This window comes from Leptodactylus fuscus, chromosome 6 (genome assembly GCF_031893055.1).
Source record: "Leptodactylus fuscus isolate aLepFus1 chromosome 6, aLepFus1.hap2, whole genome shotgun sequence".
NCBI lineage: Eukaryota > Metazoa > Chordata > Amphibia > Anura > Leptodactylidae > Leptodactylus > Leptodactylus fuscus.
Genome location: NC_134270.1, coordinates 128,418,489 through 128,440,783, shown reverse-complemented (window position 1 = coordinate 128,440,783; position 22,295 = coordinate 128,418,489). Strand labels below are relative to the sequence as shown.

Here is a 22,295-nt window from a genome sequence, read left to right as displayed (position 1 = left end):
TAGCCCGATGAAGTAGAGCTGAATGTGTGTGCTAAGCACACACATTCAGCACTGCTTCATCAAGCCAATACAATGCATTAGCCAGTGCTGATTGGCCAGAGTACGGAATTCGGCCAATCAGCGCTGGCTCTGCTGGAGGAGGCGGAGTCTAAGATCGCTCCACACCAGTCTCCATTCAGGTCCGACCTTAGACTCCGCCTCCTCCGGCAGAGCCAGCGCTGATTGGCCGAAGGCTGGCCAATGCATTCCTATGCGAATGCAGACTTAGCAGTGCTGAGTCAGTTTTGCTCAACTACACATCTGATGCACACTCGGCACTGCTACATCAGATGTAGCAATCTGATGTAGCAGAGCCGAGGGTGCACTAGAACCCCTGTGCAAACTCAGTTCACGCTAATAGAATGCATTGGCCAGCGCTGATTGGCCAATGCATTCTATTAGCCCGATGAAGTAGAGCTGAATGTGTGTGCTAAGCACACACATTCAGCACTGCTTCATCAAGCCAATACAATGCATTAGCCAGTGCTGATTGGCCAGAGTACGGAATTCGGCCAATCAGCGCTGGCTCTGCTGGAGGAGGCGGAGTCTAAGGTCGGACCTGAATGGAGACTGGTGTGGAGCGATCTTAGACTCCGCCTCCTCCAGCAGAGCCAGCGCTGATTGGCCGAATTCCGTACTCTGGCCAATCAGCACTGGCTAATGCATTGTATTGGCGTGATGAAGCAGTGCTGAATGTGTGTGCTTAGCACACACATTCAGCTCTACTTCATCGGGCTAATAGAATGCATTGGCCAGCGCTGATTGGCCGAATTCCGTACTCTGGCCAATCAGTGCTGGCCAATGCATTCTATTAGCTTGATGAAGCAGAGTGTGCACAAGGGTTCAAGCGCACCCTCGGCTCTGATGTAGCAGAGCCGAGGCTGCACAAGGGTTCAAGCGCACCCTCGGCTCTGATGTAGGAGAGCCGAGGGTGCACTTGAACCCTTGTGCAGCCTCGGCTCTGCTACATCAGAGCCGAGGGTGCGCTTGAACCCTTGTGCACACTCTGCTTCATCAAGCTAATAGAATGCATTGGCCAGCGCTGATTGGCCAATGTATTCTATTAGCCTGATGAAGTAGAGCTGAATGTGTGTGCTAAGCACACACATTCAGCTCTACTTCATCGGGCTAATAGAATGCATTGGCCAGCGCTGATTGGCCAGAGTACGGAACTCGACCAATCAGCGCTGGCTCTGCTGGAGGAGGCGGAGTCTAAGATCGCTCCACACCAGTCTCCATTCAGGTCCGACCTTAGACTCCGCCTCCTCCAGCAGAGCCAGCGCTGATTGGCCGAATTCCGTACTCTGGCCAATCAGCACTGGCTAATGCATTGTATTGGCGTGATGAAGCAGTGCTGAATGTGTGTGCTTAGCACACACATTCAGCTCTACTTCATCGGGCTAATAGAATGCATTGGCCAATCAGCGCTGGCCAATGCATTCTATTAGCGTGAACTGAGTTTGCACAGGGGTTCTAGTGCACCCTCGGCTCTGCTACATCAGATTGCTACATCTGATGTAGCAGTGCCGAGTGTGCATCAGATGTGTAGTTGAGCAAAACTGACTCAGCACTGCTAAGTCTCTGCATTCGCATAGGAATGCATTGGCCAGCCTTCGGCCAATCAGCGCTGGCTCTGCCGGAGGAGGCGGAGTCTAAGGTCGGACCTGAATGGAGACTGGTGTGGAGCGATCTTAGACTCCGCCTCCTCCAGCAGAGCCAGCGCTGATTGGTCGAGTTCCGTACTCTGGCCAATCAGCGCTGGCCAATGCATTCTATTAGCCCGATGAAGTAGAGCTGAATGTGTGTGCTTAGCACACACATTCAGCTCTACTTCATCAGGCTAATAGAATACATTGGCCAATCAGCGCTGGCCAATGCATTCTATTAGCTTGATGAAGCAGAGTGTGCACAAGGGTTCAAGCGCACCCTCGGCTCTGATGTAGCAGAGCTGAGGGTGCACAAGGGTTCAAGTGCACCCTCGGCTCTCCTACATCAGAGCCGAGGGTGCGCTTGAACCCTTGTGCAGCCTCGGCTCTGCTACATCAGAGCCGAGGGTGCGCTTGAACCCTTGTGCACACTCTGCTTCATCAAGCTAATAGAATGCATTGGCCAGCACTGATTGGCCAGAGTACGGAATTCGGCCAATCAGCGCTGGCCAATGCATCCCTATGGGAAAAAGTTTATCTCACAAAAATCACAATTACACACCCGATAGAGCCCCAAAAAGTTATTTTTAATAACATTCCCCCCTAAATAAAGGTTATCCCTAGCTATCCCTGCCTGTACAGCTATCCCTGTCTCATAGTCACAAAGTTCACATTCTCATATGACCCGGATTTGAAATCCACTATTCGTCTAAAATGGAGGTCACCTGATTTCGGCAGCCAATGACTTTTTCCAATTTTTTTCAATGCCCCCAGTGTCGTAGTTCCTGTCCCACCTCCCCTGCGCTGTTATTGGTGCAAAAAAGGCGCCAGGGAAGGTGGGAGGGGAATCGAATTTTGGCGCACTTTACCACGTGGTGTTCGATTCGATTCGAACATGGCGAACACCCTGATATCCGATCGAACATGTGTTCGATAGAACACTGTTCGCTCATCTCTAATAATTACACATGACACAAAGTAACCTTTTGTGGGCTGGAGGTCGGCCACAGCTTTATTAACCTTTAACCTTTTAACTATGATTTGCATAACCATGAACCGGAAACAAAACAAATATGAGAACGGAAGGGGCGTTGCCCGGCCCCTATACTTCAGGAGGCCACTCTCACTTCCGGTACACCCCTTTTCACTTTCTCTGTACCACCGCACACCAGCTGAGACTTTGCAGGAGAACTCTCGGATTGACTGGAAAAGAATCCACAGAAAATTAAAATCGCAACCATAGTCAGGGAAATCGACACGCCTAAAACATCAACTGAAGCCCGCATCAACCGGGCGGCACTCCAACACAACCGTAACACACATTGCACAGAGGTGGACACCATTTTCCTCTTTTTTTTTTTTTTTTTTTTTTTATATAAATCACAAATTTTCATTTTCTATTAAATTTTTTTTTTTTTTTTTGAAACAACAAAACAACCTCATCTCCCACTCACCACGTTTTTTTTTTCTTTTTTTAAAATGCTTGTATTCGCCTAAAAAAAGGGGAGGGAGGGTGGGAAGATTGCTCACTTGGCAGGCGGAAAGAAAGATGGCCGCTCCAGATGAGGAATATAAAGGGCCGGAGCGTACCAAGTGGGGGCATGCCCCCATTCACAGAGGGAGGAACAGAAACAAGGAATACAACAAACTGGAGGACAAGAGAGAGTGCAGGGGAATACGAAAGATACACAAGAGGAACAAAGTCGGAACAAAACAACATATATAGAATCGGGCAATGTTGAGGGAAAGGGGGAATGAGGAGGATGAGCAACTTGCAGTTTACCCCACCATCACAGTCCCTGGCATCCTCCTTTAAAGGGTCCGGTGCCATAAATGCACACACTTTTGTTAAATAAATAAAATGAAATAAAAAACACCATGAATTGCAAGCAGCTTTGTTGGCATGTTCTCTATATAAAATGTGTACATTTTTCAAATCCTATAGAAAAAAACTATGGGAAAAATGGCAAAAAAAAATAAAAAAAATGTTACATTACATTTCATATTTCACTATAGACCGTTATATAATAACTATCTGCAGTGTCTGTGAGCAAAACCATGACAAAATGCGATGAAAAACATCAGAAAATCCATTAGGAGTTATTTATCATCTGCCCCTTTTTTGGCCATACTTTTTTGCAGGTGTGCCCTTTTTTTTTATATCAGTTTTACTGTAGTGCTTATTTAAGATGTCGGCGTATTTCCTTGTTAAAGGTTGCGCACATGTTAGTTACTGTAGATGCGCCTTTTTATGTCATGTGCACTTTGCCTCTTTTTTGGCCATAAAGGTGCAAAAAAGGCCCAATTGCCCCTTTTTAATGTTTTCTAGCCTGATGGGCTCTTTTACACTGCCCATGGACTGTTGTGTATTTGTGCTTTTTTTGCCCCTTTTTTAAAAAGATGCAAGTCACAAATACAGCGTGAAATGGATCTCCATATAGGCAACTCACCCCTTTCTCACCAAAAAGCAAAAGTGGCGAGGGCAGCATGACATTTGGAAAAAGATTCTTCATAAAATGAAACGTAGGGAAGAAAAAGACCTCAAAAAGGTGCAATTTGCACCAAAAAAAGGGAAAGGAGCTTAATAAATGTGCTCCATTGTGCTCTCCTGAAAAGCAATGGGGTATATTTATTAATAGTGCACACTTAGGGTCCATACACACGGAGGAAAATGGCGCTTTATTTGGCACTGAATTTTGGGTTCTGCTAGTGGAAAAAAAGCTAGTAGAACCGGGAGGCTTTTTTTTCAGCGTGGAAAATTCCACACCAAATTCCTCACCATTTTCCTCCATGTGAATGGACCATCAGAATAGAAAGTCTCCATCTGTGCCCAATTTATTAAAATGTCTATTCTGATGAATCTAGTATTTTGTTATACTGTCAAGTATGACATTACACCATTTATTAGATGGCTTAGTAACCTTGATGCATATTTCTGTGCATGGCATCACGTCTTAAACCACCCTTTCATGTTACAAGTCATATATATTCCTTGGGTCACTTTTATATTACCTTTGTATTGCACGATAGAATGGAGTTTAGCTCTATAATTCAGCATCCTGTGGAGAATACCATGATTTTGTTATAGGCCATCCAAAACAATCATATGTATGGCGGCATACATATATACAGTATGGTCCACAGAGTTATATAGGTACAGGTCTATACAGCACATTAATACACCCATGCGCAAGAGATCCAGATTTGAAGAAAATACATTTTATGAGTCTCTTGCGCCTCCTAGTGGTAATTTTTATAATGTGATCTCATCTAGACATGAGCGAGTACTATTCGAAATAGGAATGAATGGGAGCGGCTGGCACGCAGGGGGTTAAGCACCAGGACGCTGGCCCCGGCTGCGTGCCGGCTGCATCCATTCATTCCTATGGGAGCGTGCTATTTGAAATGGTAGTTTCGAATAGTACTAGCTCATCTCTAATCTCATCCAAACAATGTGTAATAAATAGAGTTGATTCGAATACTAGATTGGAATACCTTGCTCCATAGGAATGCATGTTAGCAGCCAGCGTCGCCAGCCGATGCTTAACCCCTTGGTGTTCGGCCGCTCCCATACATTCCTATGGGAGCGAGGTATCCGAATACCATTCGCTCATCTATAGTAATAAACTTAAAATGCTACAAACAACTTTGGAATTTTGTGATAATGTAAAGACTGTAATTTTTATTAATTTTATAATAAGCAACATTGAAAACAAAAATGAAAAACAATAATAAAATAATTTGACAAGGGCATACCACCACCACATGTGGCTGCCACACCAAACCATATGAGTAAAATCAAAAGAAGGCACATATAAAAAAAAAAAAGCAATCAATAACATTGAGAAAGTGAGAGGAGAGAGACAACAAAGGAGAAAGGGGAAGTGTAGGGGAAGGGGAGAGAGTCCAAGACCTTGTAGAATACAATATGCACCCCAGGATGACCACATAGCATGGAAAGCCATCATGGTATGATTAAGGCTGGGGCCCCACGGACCGGAAACGCCGCGATTCCGCTGCGGGAAAAATCACGGCGTTGTACAGTGCAGGCAGAGTGGATGGGATTCATGCGAATCTCATCCCCACTTTGCGCAAAAGATCGATGCGCAGACACGCTGCGATTTGCAAAGCCGTTGAGGTTTTGAAAATTGCAGCATGTCAATTATATCTACGGAAACGCCGGCGACTTTCCCATAGATATAATTGTAAAAGAAAGTCCGTGGAGGAAAACTCCGCAAATTTTCTGTTGAAAGCACTGTGGAAAGAACCGCAGTGCGTTCAGGATGCGGTTCTTTCCCCAGCGCTTTAGTGCTGCGATTACGGCCCTTGGGGCCTTAGCCTAAGAGAGGCATTCAATTAATGTTTTGGCGGCATTACAGAGAAACAGGAATAATTTGGAGGTAAGTTTACCAAAATGTCTGAGAGGTTAAGCAAATAAATCAGGGGATCCAATGGTACACCTTGTACAAAAAGGGCATCAGTAAGGTTTTTGACCTCCATCCAAAAAGGACCAATCTGTAGGCACTCTCAGCAAACATGGTACAGCGTACCCACTCCCGCCTGGCAATGCCAGCAATGAGAGAGGATGCTAGGGTTGGGAGAATGAAGCAAAGCGGGAGCGTGGTACCCATGCATGATATTCTACTAATTTGATATATTCAACCAAGTCTATCTGTGCATATTCAGTGCAAATAGTTAAAGAGTCTCTGCCATGAATCATTTTCATACCAAAAGTCCTGGAATACTGTTAATAGCTGTGTTAAAATCATTTGAAGTGTTTCTAAAGTAAATACAAAACCTCTTCAACAATTTTATTGCCTCCATGTTTTCTTAGTGCTGCTGTTATTCTTGGGACTCTATCCCCTCTGACTAATGGCAATATAGTCCCTTCCTACTTCCTATGCAGAATGTATTTTCGCAGCTATGCTGGATCTATATGCAAACATGGCTGAAGGAGAGCGACTGAGCATATGTGGCCACCAGCAGATTAGGTGGATGTGCACATTGTGCTACACTAGGTGTTGCCACACTATGTAAGTAAATTGTCCTAATTCTAGGCTATGTTCACATCTCCATTGGGATTTTTCTGTTGTGTTATAGGAGAAGAAAAATGGAAATTTGTTAAAATGTCTGTCATTTCAATTTTCAAAGAAAAAATCCTACGTATACAACTTTTACTTCTATGATTTTTGACAGAATCTGTAACTGAGGATCTGGCAATATACACTTTGAGAAAAGTCTTGTGTATATTAATCTGCATGTGACTTTTCCCTGCACCTTCTACCTTAGGCCAGGGCCCCACCTTGCGGAAACGCAGCGCTTTTTTGTTGCAGATTTTGTTGCGGTTTTTTGAGCAAAAATCAGGACTAGATTGAGCAGAGGTTAGAAGAATAAAGACTTCCTATATATTTCCAATTCCATTTGTAGCCATTCTTGGCTTTGGCTCAAAAAACTGCAACAAAATCTGCAAAAAAGCTGTGTTTCCGCAGTGTGAGGCCTCAGCCTTAATGAGCTTTTTTTTTTATAAGTGATGGAAGTGCTCAATGGTTAGGGAGCATGGAAAGCACATAGTATGGCCCTTACTCAACTGCTGCAGTTCTCGTTCTCTGGCCTGCATCAGTCTCTCGAGTGAGTTGGCATTTTATGAAGTTACTCTTGGTTCACATCTGCGTTTGGTAATCTGTTCGGGGAGTCCACATGGGCACCCCCCGAACGGACTACAGAACGCATTTGCAAACGGTGTGCAGTGAAAGCAGAAGGTCTATGACTATAATGGGGTCTGTGTGCTTGCTGCACGCACGAATCATGCGGACAGGAAAGTAAATTGTGAAGTACTTTCCTGTCCGCATGTTCCCTGCGGAGATTTTGCAGCAAGCACACGGACCCCATTATAGTCTATGGGAATCCGTGTGCTTTCACTGCACAACGCTTGCAAATATGTTCGGTAGTCCGTTCGGGGAAGTCCCCATGCGGACTCCCCCAAATGGACTACCGACGCATATGTGAACGAAGCCATAGTGTGTTTCGGCACACACAAGAGTTCATAATGGGCAGCCCAGAGGAGAAAAAGACCACGTAAAAGAAGTTGGGTGATGAGTAGTGAACTCAATACTAAGCTGTGCTCCCTGGGCCTTGTGTGGGGGAGTCCAAGTGAGCTAAGGAGAGCACTTTTTACTAAGGAGAAAACATTTTTGGGCAATAAAAAAAAAATAATAAAAAAAACCCTCACACTCATCTGTCCCCGATGTTCTGGTGTTTCCTAGCATGGTGCGGTCCTGAAGTTCCATTGTTTTCTTCTGGCAGAAGTCCCTGCCACACATGACTGCTGAGGCCAATCAGTGGGGCTCATCGAAGGGACTAGGTTATGTCATAGCTGGCGAGAACTGCCAGCAAAAGAAGACAGCAGAGCAGAAGGACCGGACCGTGTTGGGAGGACACCGGGACACCAGGGAGAGGTGAGTACTAGGCCATCAATATTACAGCCGCAGGGATCTGACAACCAGGACCTCTGCAAATCAATTTCCCAAGACAATGTGGTTACATAATGGTAACAATTCCAGGAGCCGCACTGCTTACTTGTTATACAGGGTGTAGCCGTGGGTTTAGGTAGTGCACTGGTACCCATGGTGTGCTGGGTGAGCAGCATGGCTCCCGACATGTTGTTACCTGTCTCAGTACAGCTGATCTGCAGGAGTCCTAACTGTGGGCCCCAACCATTTCAATCCGACATTGGTCACCACAAAGATAGTTAGGCCTGGGTCACATCTGCGTTCGGGTCATTCTGTTCTCCTCTGCGAACGAAAAATGTGGAGAAAAAAGTTCTACAAGCAGCACTTTTCTCTCCACATTTTTGTGTAGAAACCACTCGGACTCCATTAAAGTCTATGGGGTCTGCAGGTGGCCTAAAGTAATGCTTTTTTATGCGAATTAGGGTTCTGTTCAAGAGGTCTCCACGCGGACAACCCGAACAGACACCAATATTTAATTACTTATAAAAAATTTTTTTAGTTTTTAATTGTCTACAAGTATAAACATGGAGAAATGAATATGCCCCAGTGACCAGAGTAAGCCCCTCAACCCACCCACTCCATTATATTCTTAGCCCTTATAACTACCGGTAGGTTTTTTTTTTCTACATTGAAATTGTGTAAGATTAAATTGTCCCTACAATGTCCATTAAACTGTGACTCTTGCAGGTTTTACGCTAGACTACAGTTTTGTCTCCGACAACATGGCGTCACACCGATAAAACACACACCTCGCTCTCTAGTGGATTTCACAAGGAAACGCCCCCTAAAAGCTACAGCCAATCACGTACTGTTGCCAGACCATTCCTCTTGCCTCCCTCTAGAAGGGATGTTAGTGTTAGACACACAGATGCACTCCCTATAGATTCCTAATACCTGCCACTACACGTAGGTACGACTATAACATAAGCTCATCCGTGTGGGTACAGTTTACAGAACCTGTTCACGCCCAAAGCACGTGACGCTAAAAAGCTTATGCCTGATTGGTTATTAGCTATGCCCATCAGGACACTAATCAGCATTCTCGTTGGTGATTGGCTCGATCGCTTGTCTATCTTCTCACGACCTATCAGCTATTGGTGGCTAACTGCGTCACTCCGTTAGGGGAAGCGGATGGTTGGCTGCGCCGCTGCAGGTTGAGGTAGGCGGAACACTGTGAGTTTCGGTGCGGGCTCGGTAACAGGAGATGTCGTCATAGATAACGGTGAGTTGTATAGCTTCCGCTATTTACAGGATGATAACCGTAACGTCGCCAAGTCCATTTTTATTTTTACCGGAGATAGGGTTGGGCTGACAGAGGGTGCTTCCGGGGAGTGGGCGGGGCTGGTGTAAACAGGATGTTCCCAATTCTAACACTATAGGGAGAGAGACTGTGTTGGGGTAAATAGCTGGACTGGGCACAAGAGCTTACTATCAAAGTTAGTGGGGCATGGGAGACTGCAGTGGAGGGAATGGGCTGTACAAGACTATGGAGCAGCTGAAGCCATGTTTATAAAGTAGACCCCAGCCCCTTCTAGAAATAAGTGACAATACTAGTCTATGGAGCAGCAGGAGCCATTTTATAAAGTAGATTCTAGTTCCTTCTAGAAGTAAGTGGTATTACTGGTCAATGGAGCAGCTGAAGCCATGTTTATACAGTAGACTCCAGTCCCATCCAGAAGTATATGAAGTAACACCAGGAGATGTAAGACTATAGAACAGCGGAAGCCATTGTATAAAGTAGTCTAGTTCTTTCTAGAAGTAGTATTATATAAAGTAACACCAGGAGATGTAAGACTATGGAACAGCTGAAGCCATTGTATAAAGTAGTCTAGTCCCTTCTCGAAGTAGTATTAAAGTAACACCAGGAAATACTAGTTCATGGAGCAGCTGAAGTCAATATATAAAGTAGACTCCAGTCCCATCCACAAGTAAATGACACGACTAGTCTATTGAACAGCTGAAGCCATGTTTATACAGTAGACGCCAGTCACCTTTAGATTAGAATATTATATAAAGTAACACCAGGGAACACAAGTCTATGGAGCAGCTGAAGCCATGTTTAGAATGTAGACTCTAGCTCAGGGGTAGGGAACCTTCGGCTCTCCAGCTGCTGTGAAACTACAACTCCCATCAGGCTCCATTCACTTCCATGGGAGTTCCAAGAACAGCAGAGCAAGTATGCATGCTGGGAGCTGTAGTTTTGCAACAGCTGGAGAGCCGTACGTTCCCTACCCCTGCTCTAGCTGATCTAGAAGTATTATGTAAAATATGACTGTCTCCCTATTTACATCTTGGGAGACAGATTTGCATATTCCTCCCATGTTCCCTTGAGGTGGAGTGACTATGGCTGTATAAGTCTCCACACACCTAATAGGTGGATTCTCCTTAAGGGGGAACATTATCCCCATAATCTGGTCCCTGAGCCTCTCGCTTCTACCAAGTCTGTTCTCTCTACGCTGCGCTGACAAGGTCCAACCAGGCCGAAACGGCTGTCCGTAGCTGAGAAATTGACTTGGTAAAAATCCAACATTATGCAGTATATCAACCAGGGACAGAAATAGACTTGACAGGCTGATCAGGAGAGCCAGCTCTGTCCTGGGGAGCCCCTTGGACCCAGTACAGGTGGTGGGTGACAGAAGGATACTGTCCGTAGTGAGCTCCATGCGGGAGAACAAATCCCACCCCATGTATGGGACCTTGATGGGACTTGGCAGCACTGTAAGTGACCGTCTGCTTCACCCCAAGTGTGAGAAGGAGCACTATCGCAAGTCCTTCCTCCCAACCGCGATCAGGCTGTATAATCTACATCAGTCCAAGCGAAGATCACTCCGCACAGAGAACTAAATGACTATGAATGTCCTCCTTCTTTCTTCTCTGTTCCCTAGCTGCTATGGACTCCTAGTATATCTTTCTCAGCATATGTGTGTCTAATACTTCTGTAATATATTACTGTGTATTATCCTGTACCTTTATTACTAGGCTGCTGTAACATACTGAAATTTCCCCACTGTGGGACTATTAAAGGATTATCTTATTTTATAAGCTTCTGGGAAAGTCGGGCATGATGTTCAGGGTGCTTCCTATAGAGGGCAGCATAACAGAGGCACTGTCTCCCTATTTACATCTTGGGAGACAGATTTGCATATTCCCACTATGTAATAGTGACTTTCTTTGGCAGCTTTGGGGACACAAAGGGGGTATGGGTGTGACTGGGTATGGTTAGAGGCATGTTCTAACATTTGTAAATACTGGACAGTTACTTTTTAGACTTTCACTTAATGGCAGCCCCCAGTCAGTGGACTGTTACTAAAGTGATGGATGCAACTACATGGTATCTTTTTAAAACATATGTGTATCAGAGACCATACATGTGATGTAAACAGGTTTGGGACCGCTAAGCTACCAACATATAGAGCTACAGTTTTTCTTTTTGAAGGATGCCCTTTTCAGTGTTGTGTAATTGGGGGCATATGGATAGGACTATCTCTGAGAGCAATAGTGTTCAGATGTGCAGAAGTATTTTCCAGTGGTTCGATAAAAATGCATTGAATGACCTGAAACCCTGGATAAGCCGCAGTTTATTATACTTTCTCATGTTCTGGTAATCTAGAAAACAACATCATTATATTTGCGATAGTTCTAGAAAAATAAGCCTAGATCTATTCCTATATAAAGATCTGAGTACTGGTGTCTTTTACTACTGCTGCAATTGTCCCCATTATTCCCATCTTCCTGAGGCCTGGTTCACATCTGCATTTGAGGAGCCCGCATTCTACTCTATGGGGTCTGTGTGGTTTCTCTGCTAACGGACTCACTGAACGGACTACCGAATGCAGATGTGAACCAGGCCTTAGAAGTTTATATCAGTTAATAAATACCCTTTATTATTAACTTTTATTTTTTTTTAGGGTTCAGAATTGCTTGTCCTGCTGTAAGAGAGAAGATTCAGGAATGCCAGTTTTTGGGTCACGGATATATTATTACATGAGAAGATTTTGTGACGTGAAGTGAGATGAACCAGCTGATGTATTGTATTTACTAGACTTTCTCAATAGTGTATAGCAAAGGTCAGTATCACAGATGTGTCATATCTTTGTATCTCGCTTTACCTGGTGCTGGACTGCATGCTCTGGTGAGCTTTGCTTGTCTGTTTGCCAGATTGTATACGTGTTAAAGGTGAAGATCAGTCTATACAATTCTGTGTTGCACTCTCTTTACTTAAAATTTCCTGACTTCGTTATTATTGATTTAAAGTTACATAATTAAATATTTTTTCAGGAACCATTTTCTAATTCACATCTAGAATTAAAGGCGTTGTGCCAAGTTTTGACGTTATCCCCTCCTGAGAGGATAGGAGATAACTTCATGGTTGGTGGAACCCCCGCCAATCTCGAGAAAAGGATTCTATTTTCTTTATCGTGGCCCTTCCTCATCACTCATTATTATGGGATTGCCACAGATAAATGGCTATCTTCGGCACTCCCATGGTGGGCAGTTGGACCCCCACCTATCCTGTCAATATCAGACTGGTCTCTGTGACCTGCACTTGTCTCAATGAGACCTCCCTAGGTCACATCCCCTGCTGAACCTCACTGCAGCCTCAGGGAGAAGTTTAATAACTAACGTTATATTTCTCATCTGGTTTGAAGTTATTCTTTGGCTCAAAAAACTGCAACAAAAATGCTTTTCAGCATTGAAAGGGCAAAGATGTGGATAAATGACAGGTTTATACTGACTCTGTCCTACAAACTTGTAGATCTGCTCAGCTCCTGCTGCCTCCTGTTTGGATTAATTTATGTTGAAACTGTAAGTACAATGCAATACTTGCCTTGCACAGAGCTTAGGAGCTCCCAGATGCATGCAGAATTCTGCAGGCTTTAGACCTGAGTCCTCGGTGCTCCAGATATTGGACAGTAATGTGATGTTGGGAAAACTATTTGTCCCTTTGTATTATACGGGAGGTCATCTAGGCTGTTGTCTGTTCCCAAAGGCAATCTGCAGAATTGTCAGTGCTGATGTAGAATACAATACAAACTCCAGATTAGTACTAGAAAAGTAGTGCAATTTATTTACAAAGCTACTTGATTTATTACTGTCGATTTATATCTGTTTATAAATTGTAATCTGGTGTTGATATGACCATTTACTAGAATTGTGTCTGGGGGGTGGGGTATTGGTTGAAAAGGGTGTTCTGGCTCATAATTTTATTTACAGCATACATTGTTATAAAGAACTTGTCATAAATTAATAGGCCATCAATGTTAGAAACCAGAAAACCCCTTTTAACTTATTCTCCTGCTTCTCACCCTCAATCTGACTGTTAGTTTACATTCTAGTGTCTCCATATTCAGCCTCACACACACAACTCTGTGGAGAAGGGAGGGATGGAGTAGGATTCTCCTGCTGGCTGGTTAATTGATTTGACTCATGCTGTTCACTAATATCTCTTATCTACAACCTAGCAGTGTTTAAAGGGGCTCTATCAGCAAAATCCTGCAGATAGAGCCCTACATATGCGTGCATAGCCTTTAAAAAGGCTATTCAGGCACCGTAAATGTTATATTAAACTACCCCCCCCCCCCCCCCCCGTTTTAAAATAATAACTTAAAAAAGAATGTTCTCTACTTACGGAACGTGCACGCTGGGCGGGCATTCAGGGCGTGTCTTCATCTTCTTCCCCGCCTCTTCTTCCTCCGATGTCTTCGGGTCCCGTCCTAGTCCGGCGCTTGCTCGCGGACACTGATAAAAAAAAAAAATAGCCCGGGCGCATGCGCAGGAGCCGTAGTAGAAGCCACGTGCTACTGCGCATGCGCCCGGGCTATTTTTTTTTTTATCAGTGTCCGCGAGCAAGCGCCGGAGGAGGACGGGACCCGAAGACGTCAGAGGAAGAAGAGGCGGGGAAGAAGAAGACGGCGCACCCTGAAGGCCCGCCCAGAGAACATTCTTTTTTAAGTTATTATTTTAAAACGGGGAGGTAGTTTAATTTAACTTTTACAGTGCCTGAATAGCCTTTTTAAAGGCTATGCATGCATATGTGGGGCTCTATCAGCATGATTTTGCTGATAGAGCCCCTTTAAATCTTTTCTATTCCCACTCCCTTGTTCACAGACCCATATGTAGAAAGTAACTGATATAAGAACCTCTACTATTTATTTATGAAAGCCGATTTATAACTGTGGAACACTATAATTCTGCTGCTAGTGGAACCATAAGCATAAGAAACCCTTACTCTCCTCTCCCTGTGGCTGCAATGGTCCCCTAGCACAAACAGGACATATGTGTATACAGATTAATGGAGCTGCTGCTACTTGAGAAGGAAGCCTGGGAGTAATGGGTAATGGGTTATGTTTAAGGGTCTCAGTAGTATTAAATAATAACATTATGAGTTAGAGCACCACTTTAAGGCTGAATATAAAGTTGTGATGGACATTACTGTGCTGGAGTTTATCTATTTGTATACCGCTAATTCAGAAATGTCTTTTGTTTTTGATTTACTTAATACCAGTTTTCTTGTAATTCTTTATTTCAGTTCATTATGACTGCAACTGCTGCTGTGAGTCCTAGTGAGTACCTGCAGCCAGCTGTATCTGCCTCCCAGGTTAGTTTGTATTGAAAGATGACTAATAGAGATGAGCGAGTACTATTCGAAACGGCAGCTTCAAATAGCACGCACCCATAGCAATGAATGGAGCCGGCTGGCACGCAGACGGGGCCGGCGTCCTGCCGCTTAACCCCCTGCGTGCCGGCTGCGTCCATTCATTCCTATGGGTGCGTGCTATTTGAAACCATTTGAAATAGTACTTGCTTATCTCTAATGACTAAAGTCATTGCGGTATATTTTAGTGGGCTGTGGACCAGCTGTACACGAAGCTAGAAATGCGACCAATACATCTTGGATAACTAGGGATGGGCTATTTTGCCTAAAAATTTAAATAGCTTATTTCTTTAAACTTTTTGACAATTTTTAAATACAAAAAAAAGTTCAGTTAATTGGCACCAGAAAATGAATTTTATCATGTGCAGACTTCCTCGTCCTACTTATCCAAACATTCCTAAAAATTATATCACATATAATTAAGGGAACACAAACTCTATGTAACGTTTATTTTCAAGTTTCTTTACCTGTCCAACAAAGATTGACTACAGTGAAGAAACCTTTTAGAAAGCCTTTATGGAGCATATCAGACTCTGGGTGCTAGGTCATTGAACTCTATACACAAAGATAATTTGAGTTTACTGAAAGTCTTGTCTCCAGAACATGGTAAATGTTCTCTACAAACCTGTGTAATGTAATATACATTTACTATGCATAATATTTGATCTGCATTTATATGAGATTTCTAGTAATCATAATTAATCTCTCATGGTAAAGGCACTGTCTATATCTAGTGAGGAACTTCCTAGTGTCTTCTTCATCAAATGGTCAGGTAACAGACACTATCTTGAGGTTTTATCAGCAAACTGCAGTAAGCTGACCTGATTGCCATGACAGCAGAGCAGTAAGAGAGCCTGACAGAAGCCCCCCCAGATAGCAGTGACTCCTCCTCCGTCCTGTCTTATAAGATATAGGTCCGGCACCAAGGAAACGATGTGTAAACAATGGGAGGAAAGATCTAACATAGCAGGCAAATGAAGCAACATTGTTAAAACAATATATTTAGGAAAACTATTGATTTTACTTAAGCTAGCAGTATAGATAGGATCCTTGAGCTGGGAATACCCCTTTAAGGGAAGGTAGACAACGCACTTAAAAAAAAAAAAACGAAAAAAAAAAAACAAAGCATTTGCTTGGTATTGCATCTCATTCATACAGGCCTGTGCAGCTACATCACACAGGTGATTGTCCAGCAGTATTGGACCTGTTGATCTGGTATTGATGACTGATCCTAAACATAGTTTACCGGTATCTTAGGCCCCAGGAAACCCTTTTAATACAGAAACTGATGAAACATGACACGGTTTTGTGAGAATCTTTACGGATCTCAAATAAAGAAAAACCTCTGTATGAAATCTGTGGCATACAGTAGGCCACCATAGACTTCTGTGAGTACTCAATAATAGCTTTATTCTGCTTAGAGGTTGTACAGGGACTTAGCGGGGACCTTTCTTAAGGCTGACCTTTTCTATGCCTGTCTTATTCCGTGCTGGTGCAAGATGCTCCAGAATTCAGCTTCAGCCTCTTAATAATTCAGGCATAAATAGAGGCCTTGTTCCAAAAATAGTTAATTCCTTCAACGTGTTTGCATGCAAGAGCCTTTAGCATCATTCCTGTGTCTGTTACTTTTTAAGGTCGACAACTATTTCCCATGTAACATAGCATCTGCCTTCTGATCCACTCATGCAGGACACACAACCCTCTCCGCTGGCACTCTTGGCAGCCACATGCAGCAAGATTGGTCCTCCTGCAGTTGAAACAGCTGTAACTACCCCTGTACCACAACGGCCAACTCGCAAAAGGCTGATACCCATAAAACCAGCACCGTTACCGCTGAGTCCAGGAAAGGCAGGTATAGGACTTTTGTCTACCAAAGGGAATGTCATCCAGATTCCACAGTTGGGGACAGGAAATGGACAGCTCTTCTTCACCATACAGAACCCAGTGGGCAAGACTGGACGCTATCAAACTCTGCAAACCTCCTCTCAGGCAATTCCACAGACTCTGGGCACTCAATTTCAGATTATTAATGCCACGGATGCTGGAACAACCCTTCAGATTTCACCAGCCTCAAGTTCTACAAAACACGTGCCCATAAAACCCGCTCCTCCACAAAAAAATAGCAATGTGATGAAGTTGACTGGAACTGCTGGCAACAACCTCACTTTGGCCTTGCCTCTCAACAATCTGGGAGACCCTTCCTCTGAAATTAGCAGTCAGCTTCTTCCTAGCAAACAGAGTAAGAAGCCCCGTAAGAAACCTCTTCCACCAGCGCCAACGCCTGGCTCTCCTACCCAGGAGCAGGTGGAGACTGTATTAATTGAAACTACTGCGGACAATATCCTACAAGCTGGAAACAACCTGCTCATTGTCCAGAGTCCTAATGCAGGTCAGCATGCTGTACTTCAACTTGTTCAGCCCAAGGCTGAAACCCAGCTGGTGCAGATACCACAACAGGCACTGAGAGTGGTACAAGCAGCCTCAGCTACGTTGCCAACCGTGCCGCAAAAACCAGTACAAAGTGTCCAGAGCACAGAACCTCTTCCCACCCAGGTATGGTATCTCATGGATGCTTTATGTATATGTCTGGCTGTGACTTATTACCTTCAAGTATCTATAATAAGGTGTAAGTTTCGGTAATTAGAATAATATTTTATTCTGCACATTTCTGTTCTTAGATATAATTACAACCCAAGACCAAAGCCGGGGCTACTGATGTTAGGAGCCTGTCCCAATCATGCGATTAGATCCATGACACCTTTACTAGAAGAGTCCCATAGAACCAGTCATGTAGTCTGTCTTGGCAATACCATTGAACTGCTTATTGTTACTACATCATCATCTAATAGCTGCTTTTATTCAAAGTGCTCACTCTGGTGGAAGATTCTCCTTAAAGGGGTTGTCTAGTTTAGAGAACCAACTACAGATACACACTGCTAGTGAACACTGATCTAAAATGTACCTAAACTTAAAAACAACTTTTGATTTTTCCTACATTATTTGTGTCATTAATAGGTGTTGCAGTATACTTTATTAAAGGGATCCTATCATTGGATACACTTTTTTTTTTTCTGACACGTAGGAATAGCCTTAAGAAAGGCTGTTCTTCTACCTTTAGATGTCTTCTCCACGCCGCCATTTGTTAGAAATCCTGGCTTTCTTCAGTGTGCAAATGAGTTTGCTCGCAGCACTGGGGGCTTCCCCAATGCTGCGAGAGAACTCTCCAGCGACTCCTTTATCTTCTTCTGGAACACCTTCTCCCTGTGTCTTCTTCCGTCCTGGGTTTCAATCTTCTAGGCCTCAGGCAGAGCAGACTGCGCATGCCTTGCGGCCACAAGAAAATGGCCGCTTACACAGTAGTCAGAAAAAAAGGGTATCCATTCATAGGATCCCTTTAATGAATTTTGGCTCCTTTCTATGAAATCCTTCATTGAAATCCACTTTTTTCTGTTTTTATAGTGGCAGCAGAGATCTGTACACCACTTCTCACTGGAGTATGGATGGGTGGGCTCTCATATAATGCAGGAAAGCTGATTGGGTGGGGGGGTTCACATCACTCATTTATTTCAGGAGATTCTCTCCTTTAAAACAACACCAGGACCATGATGCTAGGTGCTACAGAGCCCAACATATCACCATCTGAAATGATTGTCCCCTCCAGCTTTTCAGTTGGACTCTTCTCAGCTAATATGCATACAGACATCTAGGGTGATTGAATGGGTGATATATACCATATTAGAGAAAAAGCTAAAAAGATATCTTATACCCTGCCTGACAGTGCTGTGGGTTTTGCAGCAAAAATCCTGGTGACCGCTTCAATTTTAATTCCCTGAAAACAGTTTTATAACAAATGTTTATTCTGGAACTAAAACCCGAAGCTATAGATTCATGTACTCCTAGCCACCTCTGGTTGCTGCACAAAGATGGGATTTATGGTTGGCTGAGACGGGAATGCCACTTTAAAGGGATTCTACCATTAAATTCAAATTTTTTTTTGTATATTACATGTAGGAATAGCCTTAAGAAAGGCTATTCTTCTCCTATATTTAGATGTAGCCATTTTTTTTTGTGGCCTGTGGGCATGCGCAGTCGCCTCTGCTTGAGGCCTAGAAGTTTGAAGCCAACCCCTGGGAGAAGATGTGCAGAGCGGCCATTACTGAAGAAGGTAAAGGTGTCGCTGGAGAGTTCTTTCGCAGCATTGAGAACGCCCCCAGTACTGTTTGAGTGATGAGGACCACCCCCAGTGCTGCGAGAGAACTCCGGGCCGAAAACGGGGATTTCTACCGAACAGCGGTGCAGAGAAGACATCTAGAGGTAGGAGAAAAATAGCCTTTCTTAAGGCTATTCCTACGTGTGATCTACAAAAAGTTTGATTTTAATGGTAGAATCCCTTTACTAGACCTCAGATGGATCAAGTCCTTGTTTTATTTCTTTTTATGTTTTCTCCTTTAGATATTTGCACTTTTTTTGTCTTGTATTTTGCTTCTCATGCACCACCTTTTTTTTTTTTCTTTCACAGATCTATTTACGTACATCAGCAGGAGATGTACAGACTCTGATGGTACAGGAATCTTCGCCTCAGACATGCTCCATGGGAGGCACAGGGGCCCTGCCAACAATATCTACTACTCCTACGAAGAAAAATGTTCTTCGCAAAGAGCGGTCCTTTGCCAAAATTGCTCCGGCTGGGAGTGTCATTAACCTGAACACAGCACAGCTGTCGGCCACATCCCAGGGCATACAGACTATCAGTATCAATGGTGTCCCCGTGCAAGGAGTACCTGTCACCATCACCAATGCTGCAGGTGTATATCCCAGTATGAGCTTGTAAGCAAGCAAAAACCCATGCTACAGTCCTTACACTTCATGAACATTTAAGAGATTGGTATGACTTGCTTGCTTATCCTGCTATTAAATAAATCAACACACCCTTGTGTTTGTGTATCCAATCAGGGCAACAGCAAATCAGTGTGCAGAACGTGTCCAGTAATAACGTTGCCATCAGTGGCCTCAGCCCTTCCCAGATACAGCTACAGATGGAACAGGCCTTGTCTGGGGAGCTCCAGCCAGGAGAGAAGAGGAGGAGGGTGGCCTGTACATGTCCAAACTGCAAGGACGGGGAGAAGGGGTGAGAGTGTTCACAAAGCACAGTTCAAGTTGTGTGAGCCCAGTTAAATAAGGGGCACAGGTGGGAGGGGGTTAATGGAGGGAATTATTGTGCTGAGGAGAGACACTCTCTCCCTCTCAGCAGGTGGGGTCCCCCTGGCAGGAAGAGGCACGTGTGTCACATCCCTGAATGCGGGAGAACGTTTCGCAAGACTTCACTCTTGAGAGCCCATGTTCGTCTGCACACCGGGGAGAGGCCATTCGTGTGCAACTGGGGATTCTGTACTAAGAGGTTCACCCGCAGCGATGAGCTGCAAAGGCACGCACGCACGCACACAGGTGTGTGACGCATGTATGCACGCATGCACGTGTAAGGCACTCTGACCCACATGTATGACATGTATACTGATTTTACTCTGCTGTCCCTGCACAGGTGACAAGCGCTTTGAATGTCCTCACTGTCAGAAGAGGTTCACACGCAGCGACCATGTCAGCAAGCACTTCAAGACACACCTCGCGCCAAAGAAGCTGTAATGCAAGTGAAAAACCATCTTAACTCTGGGACCCCAAAAATGACGCCATTGCGTTTCAACTTGGAACTTCTCCAGATATGTTTGGGCTACTGTGAAATAGCATTGCCCTATGTATGGGACTACAAGCGCAATAATGCTAGTAGTACTTATCACCACTCCCTAGAAACTGTCATACTGCTGGTATGTCCCCAGCAAGCCGATGGCAACGTTGTGAAGTCCACCATGAGTTCAGTGCTGAGAACAAGCTGGCCACAGTATGTAGACTACAGATCCACTCTGTATATGTCATCATCAATGAGTAGAGGACTGTTCAGCATAGTATCTACTATTGCTGCTATACATGAAGGACTTAGCTTGGGGGGAGAGTATGTATACATTATCTGACACCAACCTATTGGCTGGACCGGAACATTCCTATGTTTACACCGCTCTCCCCCCTTAAAGGAAGGTGCCTTAATATCTCCCCTCTTCCAATATTCTTGAGTGTAAAAGCTTAATTGTACCTGTGCTACTTGCATACATACCTGCTCCACCATTTACCAGGCCAGGAATTCCCACAGCCCTAGAGGCAGGAATCACATGTACATTCTTATATTTGGGAATTTGTGCCAGAAGATCATTTTTCCTTTCTTTTCTCAGTGTGTACAACAAATGTATTTGCATTATTAGCTGTCACCAAGCTTTTAATAAAAGAGGGGTTTTAACTTAAAACACATTGTATGACGGGTGCAAACTCCATGTCCATCTGTTTCTTATATGTCATGAACAGAATGATACAACTCACTGACACGTGAATCTTCCTTTGTAATGAATGTGCAGTTTTCCTCAATAGTAACTGCTGAGATCCAGTTTGATCACTGAATTTTAACTGTTGGCTAATTGTTGTAAAGCTATTCTTCTAAGGAGCCAAACTCCTTGTAGCTTCTATAGAGCTCTGTTGTCACCATTTCCATATGAACCATAGAATAGAATATTGACTTTCATAAAATTGGTGGCCGGTCACTTCTAGATTAGTCCAAGCGCCGAAGGTCAGCCGTTTTTAATAACCGCAACTCCTGGCATTGTTAACATGTGAGAGCTGCAGTTCTTACTTGTCTATTTTATAGTGGCGCTTACAAGCAAAGCTTGTAGTAGACACTTACAAGGGTAATTTTATGCTGTAGCTGTAGATCCGTCACAAATAATGTTATCGGGCAGATGAAATAATGGCATCTAAGGAGTTAAGAAGACCTTGCCTTAACATTGGGCTCCTACATGCTGAGATTGTGGGAGCGGTTTGGTTGCTAGGGCAGCTGGGAGCATTTTGAAGGAGGCCCACAATGGCAATATTATTTACCTGTGGCCTCAATAGTAATACAGGGATTTTACCATAGACTGCGTTATAGCAGTACTGCAATAGGATAAGTAACCTAATGATCACAGCTTCAAGCTCCCTGGGGAAGAGTGGCTAATAAAAAAAAAAAAAAAAAAATTCACCCCCTTTTCCTAGGTCACACAACATTGGAAAACATTAGGCATCCATATATCATAAAACACAGACTATGAAAATACAAAATGATTTATCCAATACAGTGAGCATCTTATTGGGAAAGAAATCAAAACACTCAAATTGCCATTTTTAAATTAAAGGCCATCAATTTTATAACAGTGGATAACCCTTTTAAAGGGGTCATTTCATCACCAATTACAGTTCTTTAAATCCTTTTATTGGCACTGTTCCACTGATTTTTTAACTAAACTAAAATCAACACCATCAGAGACAGTCTCACCCTACACCCCCGGCAACCCCTCTACCCAACTGCTCCTC

At 43.9% G+C, this 22,295-nt stretch overlaps 1 protein-coding gene across 3 annotated transcripts; it reads left to right on the top strand.

Moving 5' to 3' along the window:
* Positions 1-9,315: 9,315 nt before the first annotated feature.
* SP2 (Sp2 transcription factor) lies at positions 9,316-21,181 on the top strand. Of its 3 annotated transcripts, none has more exons than XM_075277203.1 (8): positions 9,316-9,416; positions 12,103-12,261; positions 14,724-14,792; positions 16,539-17,402; positions 19,369-19,654; positions 19,803-19,977; positions 20,101-20,294; positions 20,389-21,181. In XM_075277203.1, the coding sequence occupies exons 3-8, from the start codon at positions 14,730-14,732 to the stop codon at positions 20,487-20,489; spliced, it is 1,683 nt and encodes a 560-aa protein (XP_075133304.1). In that variant the 5' UTR covers positions 9,316-9,416; positions 12,103-12,261; positions 14,724-14,729; the 3' UTR covers positions 20,490-21,181. The 3 variants fall into 3 exon arrangements, with proteins under 3 accessions (XP_075133304.1, XP_075133303.1, XP_075133305.1); XM_075277202.1 differs by having other exon boundaries at positions 20,098-20,294; XM_075277204.1 differs by lacking the exon at positions 20,101-20,294 and having other exon boundaries at positions 20,389-20,494.
* Positions 21,182-22,295: the final 1,114 nt, after the last annotated feature.

Coding starts and splice junctions, on each gene's coding strand:
- SP2 (XM_075277202.1), top strand. CDS start 14,730: ATGACTGCAACTGCTGCTGTGAGTCCTAGTGAGTACCTGCAGCCAGCT. Junction 19,978..20,097: donor TGCAAGGACGGGGAGAAGGG/GTGAGAGTGTTC, acceptor TCTCCCTCTCAG/CAGGTGGGGTCCCCCTGGCA. Junction 20,295..20,388: donor GCACGCACGCACGCACACAG/GTGTGTGACGCA, acceptor GTCCCTGCACAG/GTGACAAGCGCTTTGAATGT.